The sequence below is a fragment of the Girardinichthys multiradiatus genome, chromosome 22 (assembly GCF_021462225.1).
Source record: "Girardinichthys multiradiatus isolate DD_20200921_A chromosome 22, DD_fGirMul_XY1, whole genome shotgun sequence".
Classification (NCBI taxonomy): Eukaryota; Metazoa; Chordata; class Actinopteri; order Cyprinodontiformes; family Goodeidae; genus Girardinichthys; species Girardinichthys multiradiatus.
The window spans coordinates 22,097,526-22,109,907 of NC_061814.1; the positions used below are offsets into that span (position 1 = coordinate 22,097,526).

Consider the following 12,382-nt stretch of genomic DNA (forward strand, 5'->3'; position numbering starts at 1 on the left):
CATTATTGCATCATTTAAATAAATTATACAAGATTGTATCATTTTTATAACCATTTATTTCCATTATTCATCAAAATACTCAAGTGCCACCAAAAATAAACTGATACACCGTAGCTTAAGCACATACAGGGGTTGGACAATGAAACTGAAACACCTGGTTTTAGACCACAATAATTTATTAGTATGTTGTAGGGCCTCCTTTTGCGGCCAATACAGCATCAATTCGTCTTGGGAATGACATATACAAGTCCTGCACAGTGGTCAGAGGGATTTTAAGCCATTCTTCTTCCAGGATAGTGGACAGGTCTCTATGTGATACTGGTGGAAAACGTTTCCTTACTCGCTCCTCCAAAACACCCCAAAGTGGCTCAATAATATTTAGATCTGGTGACTCTGCAGGCCATGGGAGATGTTCAACTTCACTTTCATGTTCATCAAACCAATCTTTCACCAGTCTTGCTGTGTGTATTGGTGCATTGTCATCCTGATACACGGCACCACCTTCAGGATACAATGTTTGAACCACTGGATGCACATGGTCCTCAAGAATGGTTCGGTGGTCCTTGGCAGTGATGCACCCATCTAGCACAAGTATTGGGCCAAGGGAATGCCATGATATGGCAGCCCAAATCATCACTGATCCACCCCCATGGTTCACTCTGGGCATGCAACAGTCTGGGTGGTACACTTTGGGGCTTCTCCACACCGTAACTCTCCCTGATGTGGGGAAAATAGTAAAGGTGGACTCATCAGAGAACAATAAATGTTTTACATTGTCCACAGCCCAAGATTTGTGCTCCTTGCACCATTGAAACCGACGTTTGGCATTGGCATGAGTGACCAAAGGTTTGGCTATAGCAGCCCGGCCGTGTATATTGACCCTGTGGAGCTCCCAACAGACGGTTCTGGTGGAAACAGGAGAGTTGAGGTGCACATTTAATTCTGCCGTGATTTGGGCAGCCGTGGTTTTATGTTTTTTGGATACAATCCAGGTTAGCACCCGAACATCCCTTTCAGACAGCTTCCTCTTGCGTCCACAGTTAACCCTGTTGGATGTAGTTGGTCCTTCTTTGTGGTATGCTGACATTACCCTGGATACCGTGGTTCTTGATACATCACAAAGACTTGCTGTCTTGGTCACAGATGTGCCAGCAAGACTTGCACCAACAATTTGTCCTCTTTTGAACTCTGGTATGTCACCAATAATGTTGTGTGCATTTCAATATTTTGAGCAAAACTGTGCTCTTACCCTGCTAATTGAACTTTCACACTCTGCTCTTACTGGTGCAATGTGCAATCAATGAAGACTGGCTACCAGGCTGGTCCAATTTAGCCATGAAACCTCCCACACTAAAATGACAGGTGTTTCAGTTTCATTGTCCAACCCCTGTAGGTAAGAAATGGTTTGCTTACAGGTAGGAAATGGTAGTAGGAGGAGATTTAATAACAAAGTGTGAGTAAGAACTGGAGAAGTGGGTGAAATGACCTAAAGCTGTCAAGGACTCTTTCAGGCTAAATTATGTTTACAAGAAAAAAGTGAGCTGTTTAGATAATACTCTTAGTACAAACGTTCTTATCAATGGTATATGAGATAAAGCAAAAACACAATATGTTGAGCTGATAAGTAGAAAGGGCCAAAAAGCTTCAAAGCATTGTGCTTCAAAGGCATTTAAAGCACAATGCTTCATTTCTCTGCATTTGAAGCACAATTCAGAGAAATGCAGATCAGAACATTTCAAAAACTTTCAGTGTAAGCTATGGGGGACAAAGGTGAACAAAGAACAAGACCTAACATCATGCCAATCTTAATAGAATCAGTAGCACCCTAGTGTAAGTGTAAGTGTTTGTAGTGGTTAAGCAAACTGCTACCATATTTGTAGTGCCACAAAAAAAAAAAAAAACATAAAAATACAAGACGTTTTGTTCCATAATTCCAAAAAAGCAGGTGGTTACACAGTGCTACAAAAGCAACAACAGTACAAATCATTTGTTTTAGCCAAGAATGACTGCAGCCCCTCATTTCCTACTGACAGATGGAGAAGAGCAACAATGAAGCAGGAAAATAAATCATTAAGTCAGCTAAGGCCCCGCTGGGATGTTTTAATTGTGTACCCCAGAGATGTAGGCATTGCTTACCTGATTGCTGCTTTAACTAACTGGGACAGACAAGATCTTCTGTGGACATTTAAAAAGTGATTTGTGTTGGAAAGGTTTCTTAAGGGAGAAGACAATCTTGAGAGATTGAGTGGAATGGAATGAGGAGACAGTTCATAGCAAAGGAAGCAGATTGGATACTCTCCACTGGAGACAAGCTGGTCCAGCAGGAAAGGCCTGAGCACCTGGCTAATGCTTTTATGCTCATAAATTACAGCAGACCTGCCACTGTGTGTGGTTAGCTTGGCTAGTGTGATGCCCCATGGAGCTCTGGGCTTTTGGTCACAACCTTTATGCAGAGTGTTTCAGACAGCCCACTCATTCAAAATGTTAATCAATTGCTTTTCAATGGCTATGTTGCTGTGCTATTGTTTAATAATAATTGAATAAAACCAAGCAACCAAGTGCAAGTGTACAGTGCCTTGTAAAAAGGTTCATATCACTTCTTTCAACATTTTGTCATGCTACTACCGTGAACCTTAATGTATTTCATAAGGATTTTATGTGAAAGGACCAACACAAAGCTGAACAGAATGTTTTGGGAGGTATGTCTCCACCATCTAAAATTAAATTCTGACAAAAATGTATGCCAACTCTTTGCAGAAATGCTAAAGTTTAGTCAGATTTTGTGGAAAGTCCCTGTGAACAGAATCTTTAAACTCTTGCAACATATTCTCAAATTATCTTCCTGAATTGCCCTCCTTTTGCTACATCCATCTTCAGATCAACTCTGACCAGTTTCTTTCTCTCCACAGGAGAAGCATTCAACATCATGATGCTGCCACCACTATGTTTCACTGTGGTCATGGTGCGTTAATGATGATCTGCAGTATTAGTTGCTTGATAATAAATAGTGTTGTTGCTGTAGGCAAGAAAGTTCAATTTTGGTCTCATTGGAGAGCACCTTCTTTCACATGTTTGCCCGTTTAATTGCTTGTAGAAAAATTCAAACAATTTATTTGGCTTCCTTTCAGTAATAGCTTTCTTCTCGGCACTCTTCCGGTAAGGCCAGGTTTGAGGACTGTGTGCCTAAATGTTGTGCTAAGCACAGATTCTTCCCCTTGAGTTATGGATCTCTGCAGCTCCTAAAGAGTTACCATGGGCCTCATGGCTGCTTTTCTGATTAGCTTCAACTCTGTCTTGGAAAGTTATTGGTAGTGCCAAATTATTTCCATTCTGAGATCATGGATTGAACAGTGCTCCATTAGATGTTTAAAGCTCAGAATATTGTTTTATAAACTATCCCCCTAGTAAATGTCTTCTCAACATTGCCCCTGACCTGTTTAATGGGGTCCTTGAACTTTATAATGCTATTTGTTCTCTTAGCTTCTGAAACATTTTTCAGATGTCTACAGAGAAGAGCTGTATTTTAACTGAAAACAAATTACACACAAGTGAACTCTATTTACTGAGTAAGTGATATGTGAAGGCAACTAGCTGCACTGGATTTTATTTAGGGATAACGGAAAAGGGGACTGAATACTGTTGGACCACATGTTGTGCTGAATATTGGACCATTTGCACGTTACCAGGTCGTTTGGCGTCATCGGCCATTTTGTATCCCAGGATAACCCGCTACTATGAATCCCAGCGGCCACCGCGGCTGACATGACGGGGCATCCCAAGTCTGACGTCACGGGAAAGCATAAATGAAGGTGGCCCCTTTAAAGCTTTGCTTTTCACGCTGGAAACCGGACCAGCAACTGAAGCGCATCATTCTGGAGACTAGGTCCACGTGGATTTCATTTATTCTCCTTTGTTGGCCAACGAAAAATTCATGAAAGAGGTCTCTGGAATAAGAAGGCCAAAAATATCACTTTGCCGATCGAAGACGTGAGTTTAACACATAACCAAAAAACCAGGGAGTTTCCAGGAGACGCAACTTTCCCTCCTTGTTTTGTACAAGTCGACTGCTGACGGTCAGATCATATTTTTCCTTTTCGCCAAGGAGGCCAAAAGACGGAGATTGACCACTTTCTTGGAGTTTAACTGCGGACGTGCAGAAACACTTCAACCCCTTTTCTCTCTCACTTGCTGCCCCAGAAGGAAGACTTCAACAAGTAAAATCCACCTTTTATTTTTATTTCTTTATTAGGGAATAGCTTGGGCAGGGTAGAGGAGATTTAGTGCGATGTAGAATCGCCACTTATAGTCTAATGTGTTCTGAATTGTATGTGCATGCCATTGTTCTTTTGAAATGTGATTACTGTTGTTTTCTGAGGCCGCCGAGTCTCACAAGATTGTGCTTTTACTGTGCGAACACCTGAGAGCAGGTGCGCTGTGAAACTGGACTGCTATAATAACCTTATGGTGAAAATCAACCATTTTCTTTGTCTTCAACTTTACTGCTTACTGGCTTGCCTCAAAAAGTTTTATTATCCTTTGTCCTCAGGGTTTACAACCTTGCTGGGCGGAAGGTTTATGACTGCCTGCATCTCACTGAGCTACACTTTCTGGTGGGCTGCGCTCCCAAAGCTTCATTCAACACCATATTCCCATGTCATATTATCACTTTTGCTATAACTGCTGGTTGATTCCATACACACCCACTGCTGTTTTGCTTTATTTTGTTTAGTTAGATATTTTACCCTTTTGTGTAGAACTTTGCATGTTTGAGTAGGTGAAGATTATTGGATCGAAGAGTTGATTGTATCAGGCTGATTGGTTTAATAAATTTTCACGTAGATAAAGAGAAGGCGTTTTGTGTTTATTTTGTGCAAGAGTGATTTGTCAGTCAAAATAAGGTTTAAGTTCCCCACGTTTCGGCAGAAACGGTTGATTAAACAGTGACATTTAATAATTGTAATTGTCAAAGGTCTTGAGCCATAATTACAACACCAGAGGACAACTCTGGTTTTGATAAAAAAAATTTGGATTTTGTTTAAGATTATGATTTTTAATTATAATTCTTGATAAATATTAATTAATCAATAATCATAATTCCAACAATACCTATGCATGAAATGTGGATTATTTGGGTTTGTATAACTAAAATTGTTCAAAACCATTTCTCATTTTCCTTCCACTTCACAATTTTGGTTTATCACATAAAATCTCAATAAAATACCTAAAATGTTTGTATTAGTGGTTTTGATGTTACAAAATGTAGAGAAGTTCCAGTGGTATTATTTCTTTTGCAATGTACTGTTTGAATAAAAGCACACAAACTTGTAGGGAAAAAAGCACATATGCAGACACTATTAACAGGGCATAGTAACTAATAGAAACAACATGGGCAGGAAAACAAAGCTTTAAAAGAAGATGCAACATCTTAAGTGACGTGTTGACAGGTTAAACCACACTTACATTCCCCCTCTCATGCATAGACAAAGAGACTTGTTAAATTCTCAAACAAAAGAGAGTCTGCCAGGACTCTAAACATACAAGCCACTAAATCAATCCATTTAAAGTAAGCTCTGCTTTAAGCTCCTAATGACTACGTGCCAAATGACTTTGCCATGAGACCTCAAACATTTCAAAATCTGGCATGGATCCTCTAAATCTCTGCAGATGAGGACCTACGGCAGCATGATATAATACATAACAAGAACCAGTTCCGTTGCTTCATCACAGAATATTTTTCTAAGCAGCTTAAATTGGCATATTAATAATGTGTTTATATTTAATAAAACATTTATTCTTGGCATCCTTTCAAACAAAATCTCCACCCAACCAAATCTCCACCCGACCATAGCCCAGTAAAGCTGCATTTTGCATTTCAGAGCAGTATGGAGAATTTGTTCCTCATCTGCTTCTCTCTCTGCCATTTCAACCATCTAAATAGTTTATCTTTTTAAAGGTGGCTCTTTATAGACCAAAAGGGTAGCCTAGTTATCTCATCAAATAGAAACAAATGGTGTTTAAAATGGTGCTGAAGTTAATACCTTAAAAGCTTGATCAGTCATGCTAAAAAGAGAGCCATAACAAAACAGAGCCTGACCTACTATAACTGAAGACAAGAGTTGAGGCATATACAGATAGCTATCATTACCTCAAATATAATAAATGCATGAGGCTCAAAGCAGAGTATATAATTTATGAGGTCATTAAATAATGTTCAGATTTTCACAGAAGTGGAATGGAAGATATGACCTCAAATAAACTGCGTTAAGGTGTTCTTGTCCACACTTTCCAAACATTTTCAGTCTCCCCCCTGCCTTGTCTAGCAGCACATCCATGACTGCTCAAAGGTGTGAGTTTACAGGAGCAGTCAGCTGCATCGGTAGCACGTCAGTGATACTCACCTATACTCTTCCTCAGTGAAAATTGGGATGAGAGAGGGTTGAAGGACAGTGATCTCCACCAAAGTACTGTTTGTCTTCACCGGCTCCCCGTTATCAAAGGCAATCACAAACAGCTACAAAGAGACACAAGAATGATATTCTAATAAGCAAGCAAACACACAATTATCACAACTTCAAACCATACAGCTTCTCTTTAACTTTTCTTTTGAAGTTCCTGCCAGGTGTTTTTTTTTTTTTTTTTTTGTAGACATAATATTAGCAAAACCTGGCAAGCTAATACAGGGAAAGTATGATTGTACTGATCAACATTCATACACTGTGCAAAGGGGCTGACAGAGTGAGCTAGTGTGAAAGATAAGTAGAGAGAGAATAAACATGGAACTTTTGAAAAATATACACTATGGAGAAGAGATGGAAAAAAATAAGCAGGAGTAAGAGACAGACAGAAAACAAAGGTTTGAAAGGATAATGAAAAGCACTTAACAACCTGCAACAATGCAACTGATTGACACAAAGTTATGTTTCAAATAATTTTATATCAAAAGCGTTACTAATTAAGAAATCTAGGAAATCATTTTTTTATTACATTTGAAATGCCTCCACATGTGTCTCTATTGATCATTTAACGTGCCTGTGACATGCTTTTCCCACAAATGCAGAAATTGAAAGAAAACATCTTAATATTGAAGGACTTGGGCAGTAATTGTCATGATAGTATGATTAAAGATGGAATAAAAGACAATTGTGAAACAAAATAAGCATATTTCAATGTAAAATTTTAAATGTCCAAATTCCCCTGGAAATTAGGTCAAAAGGGAAGTCTTCGGTCATTCATGGTGTGAGCTTCAATAATAAACTATTCAGGTAAAAGCCAAGTTGCATTAAAAAACTGTTTTAATATGGTGATGGCAGCAATACGACGACAGCAGCCGTTAGTCTGCACTACTTTCCTAAGTGAAGAGGATCAGAGCTGCCTGGATCAGAGCTGGAAAACTGACGAGGGACAGATGGGCTGGTCCCACCTAGTCAGTTGTGATCTGAGGACTTTTTGGCAAACTGCTTCAAACAGAAACCTGAATTCGCAAGAAAATTGATGTCAGAGGTTGGGATATTTGACAGATTTACAGCCTGTTCAGCACATCTGATGTGAAAAGATCACTGAAGAAAATGTTGTTGTAGCTGTTACTAAACGGATCAAGGCTCAGCAGGTAAGAACACTTCCTTGTTGCAAAAGTACAGGTCCTTCTCAAAAAATTTGCATATTGTGATAAAGTTCATTATTTTCCATAATGTCATGATGAAAATTTAACATTTATATATTTTATATTCATTGCACACTAACTGAAATATTTCAGGTCTTTTATTGTCTTAATACGGATGATTTTGGCATACAGCTCATGAAAACCCAAAATTCCTATCTCACAAAATTAGCATATCATTAAAAGGGTCTCTAAACAAGCTATGAACCTAATCATCTGAATCAACGAGTTAACTCTAAACACCTGCAAAAGATTCTTGAGGCCTTTAAAACTCCCAGCCTGGTTCATCACTCAAAACCCCAATCATGGGTAAGACTGCCGACCTGACTGCTGTCCAGAAGGCCACTATTGACACCCTCAAGCAAGAGGGTAAGACACAGAAAGAAATTTCTGAACAAATAGGCTGTTCCCAGAGTGCTGTATCAAGGCATCTCAGTGGGAAGTCTGTGGGAAGGAAAAAGTGTGGCAGAAAACGCTGCACAACGAGAAGAGGTGACCGGACCCTGAGGAAGATTGTGGAGAAGGGCTGATTCCAGACCTTGGGGGACCTGCGGAAGCAGTGGACTGAGTCTGGAGTAGAAACATCCAGAGCCACAGTGCACAGGCGTGTGCAGGAAATGGGCTACAGGTGCCGCAATCCCCAGATCAAGCCACTTTTGAACCAGAAACAGCGGCAGAAGCGCCTGACCTGGGCTACAGAGAAGCAGCACTGGACTGTTTCTCAGTGGTCCAAAGTACTTTTTTCGGATGAAAGCAAATTCTGCATGTCATTCGGAAATCAAGGTGCCAGAGTCTGGAGGAAGACTGGGGAGAAGGAAATGCCAAAATGCCAGAAGTCCAGTGTCAAGTACCCACAGTCAGTGATGGTCTGGGGTGCCGTGTCAGCTGCTGGTGTTGGTCCACTGTGTTTTATCAAGGGCAGGGTCAATGCAGCTAGCTATCAGGAGATTTTGGAGCACTTCATGCTTCCATCTGCTGAAAAGCTTTATGGAGATGAAGATTTCATTTTTCAGCAAGACCTGACACCTGCTCACAGTGCCAAAACCACTGGTAAATGGTTTACTGACCATGGTATCACTGTGCTCAATTGGCCTGCCAACTCTCCTGACCTGAACCCCATAGAGAATCTGTGGGATATTGTGAAGAGAACGTTGAGAGACTCAAGACCCAACACTCTGAATGAGCTAAAGGCCGCTATCGAAGCATCCTGGGCCTCCATAAGACCTCAGCAGTGCCACAGGCTGATTGCCTCCATGCCACGCTGCATTGAAGCAGTCATTTCTGCAAAAGGATTCCCAACCAAGTATTGAGTGCATAACTGTACATGATTATTTGAAGGTTGACGTTTTTTATTAAAAACACTTTTCTTTTATTGGTCGGATGAAATATGCTAATTTTGTGAGATAGGAATTTTGGGTTTCCATGAGCTGTACGCCACAATCATCTGTATTAAGACAATAAAAGACCTGAAATATTTCAGTTAGTGTGCAATGAATCTAAAATATATGAATGTTAAATTTTCATCATGACATTATGAAAAATAATTAACTTTATCACAATATGCTAATTTTTTGAGAAGGACCTGTACATTTAGATTTTGGAAGTTATTGTTAATAATTAAAAATCTAAAATTTTTATTTTTATTAATAACTTCTTTGATTTCTCACACGAAGATGGCGCCGACGATGGCAGCCTCGGAGCTTCGGTCTCTCTTTCTTTGTGTATTTTTTGTGTTTTTATGTTTTTCGAGCCACAGTATTGTGGTCTCGGGCCACAATTCTGTGGTCTCATTCAGCAGAGAGGAACTTCTCAACATCAGAGAGTGCTCTCTTGGGATTTTTTCACCATCATTCATTGATCCGAGCTTCACTGAGCTTCTGGCGAGCGGAGCCGCGGCACTCTTTGGGATACTGCGCCAAAAGCGTAGGAGGGAAAAGCGTGCTGGCGCGCTGGTAAAGCTCCGCCAAAGAGGTTTTCGCACACCACTGCCTTTAATCCATCTGGCAAGATGGACGAGCTGCGTCTCCTCACCTGTAAACACACGGACCTCCGCGGATCAGCGGTGCTCTGCTTTACCGAGACATGGCTGAGTGAAAACATCCTGGACTGCACACTGCTGATGCCGGGCTTCCAGCTGTTCAGAGCGGATTGCAGCGCGGAGCTATCGGGGAAGAAGCGAGGAGGCGGAATCTGCTTTTATATAAATGAAGGTTGGTGCAGAGACATAAAAGTGCTGGGGAAAACATGTAGTCCTGATCTGGAGTCATTTTCCATAAACTGTAAACCGTTTTATTCACTGAGAGAGTTTTCCTCGCTAATAATAATTGGCTCATATTTTCTACCGCATGGCTGCACTTCTGCCGCTGAAAAACATCTCGCTGAGCTGATTACAGATGTGGAGAAAAAACACAAGGACTCTTTCATCATAATACTGGGAGATTGTAACAGTGCAAACCTCTCCAATGAACTCCCCAAATACAGACAGCTTATTAAGTGTCCCACCAGAGACAAAAACACACAGGACCATTGTTACACAATTTTAAAGGACTCATATCATGCTGTTACCAGGGCTGCTCTGGGATTTTCGGATTATTCTTTAATCCATCTCATCCCAACCTACAAACAGAAACTAAGAGCTTCTGTTAAGAAGTGGACTGAGGAATCAAAGCAGATGCTTCAGGCCTGCTTTTAATGCACAGACTGGACTATTTTTGAAACTTCAGCCACTGACTTAAACCAACTAACTGATGTGGTTACATCATACATCAGTTTCTGTGAGGACTTGTGTGTGCAGACCAAGACCTTCTGCACCTTTGGGAATAACAAGCCATGGTTTACTCCACATCTCAGGAACCTGCGCAGGGAAAAGGAAGAAGCTCACAGCAGTGGTGATTGGGTGCAGTACAGGCAGGCCAGGAAAAAACTAACAAAGGACATCAAAGCAGCCAAGAGAAGCTACAGTGAGAAGCTAAAGAACAGCCTTTCTACTCGTGATGCTTCGGCCAATCCCCTACCTTCACATCCGCTTGCACTAAAGATCTCTGAGGAAGATGTAAATAGGCTCATTCAGCGCATAAAAACAAAGAAAGCTGGAGGACCTGATAACGTCTCCCCATCAAGCCTAAAACCCTGTGCAAATCAACCCGCACCAATCTTCACCCAGATCTTCAACAAGTCACTGGAGACGTGTGAGATCCCCTCCTGCTTGAAACGATCCACCATCATCCCAGTGCCCAAGAAACCCACCATCCTAGCATTAAATGACTACAGGCCTGTATCCCTGACGTCCCTGGTCATGAAATCCTTTGAGCGGCTGGTGTTGAAGCACCTGAAAGAAATCACAAGCCCCTTGCTGGACCCCCTGCAGCTTGCTTACCGAGCAAACAGGTCGGCAAATGATGCTGTCAACTTAGGTCTACACTTCATCCTGCAACACCTCGACTGTCCAGGGACGTACGCCAGGATCCTGTTTGTAGACTTCAGCTTGGCCTTCAACACCATCATACCAGACATCCTCCACCAGAGCCTCACCCAGCTCAACGTCCCAGCCTCCACCTTTCAGTGGATGAACAGCTTCCTGACAGACCGACAGCAGCAGATGAGACTGGGGAGCATATTCTCCCGCACCAGATCAATACTGGTGCCCCCCAGGGGTGTGTCCTATCCCCACTCCTCTTCTCCCTGTACACAAATGACTGCACCTCAGTGGACTCGTCCGTGAAACTCCTTAAGTTTGCAGACGACACCACTGTCATTGCTCTGATCCAGGACGGTGATTAGTCTGCATACAGACAGCAGGTGGATCGGCTGGTACACTGGTGTTGTCAGAACTACCTTGAACTCAACCCACTCAAGACTGTGGAAATGGTGGTGGACCTTCGGAGAACACCACCCCCATACACCACCCTCACCATCCTCAACAACATTGTATCGGCCGTGGACCACTTCGGGTTCCTAGGAACCACCATCTCTGAGGACCTGAGATGGTCCTCACACAAAGACACTGTTCGGAAGAAGGCCCAGCAGAGACTGTACTTCCTGAGGCAACTCAAGAAGCACAACCTTCCACAGGAGCTGCTGCTGATCTTATACACTGCCATCATTCAGTCTTTCTTGTCTTCATCCATCTCAGTGTGGTTTGGCTCATCCACAAAACAGGACAGGTCCAGACTGCAACGAATATTCAGGTCTGCAGAGAGAATAATCAGGGCTGACCTTCCCTCCATCCAGGACTTATACATGTCTAGGATCAGGAAAAGAGCTACTAAAATCTCTGCAGACCCCACACACCCTGCACATAAACTGTTTAGAGTCTTACCTTCAGGCCGACGCTACAGAACACTGCTCTCTAAAACCAGCCGCCACAGAGACAGTTTCTTCCCCCATGCTGTTTCTCTGATGAACATTTAATAGAGTACCAAACAACTGCATACTGAAGTTGCAAATGCAACTCTGTATATGTGTATATTTGTATACATGTATATTAAGGACATATAGATATATGCATAATATATCTTATAACGCATAAAAAACAAACAAACAAACAAAAAAAAACTCAGAGAAAATGTACCGTAGTCAAATTTCTTGTTTGTATGTACGAACTTGGCAATAAAGCTGATTCTGATTCTGATAATCATAAAATTAATCTGAAAGTATTATTATTATTCAAATAAGATAAATTACACGTGCATATGATATATTTAAATAAATATTTCTCTAAAGACT

The 12,382-nt window shown here is 41.4% G+C and overlaps 1 protein-coding gene across 10 annotated transcripts in view; it reads right to left on the minus strand.

The window, feature by feature from the left end:
• Positions 1-12,382, minus strand: part of LOC124858990 (protocadherin-15-like) — a 326,056-nt gene that overhangs the window by 69,721 nt on the left and 243,953 nt on the right. For all 10 annotated transcript variants that reach the window (XR_007035988.1, XR_007035987.1, XR_007035991.1 and 7 more), the window contains one exon: positions 6,399-6,511. Coding sequence is in view for 4 of the 10 variants with exons in the window: in XM_047351368.1 (XP_047207324.1) it covers positions 6,399-6,511 (113 nt within the window). In the remaining 6 variants the exon portion in view is untranslated. The remainder of the gene's footprint in view (positions 1-6,398; positions 6,512-12,382) is intronic.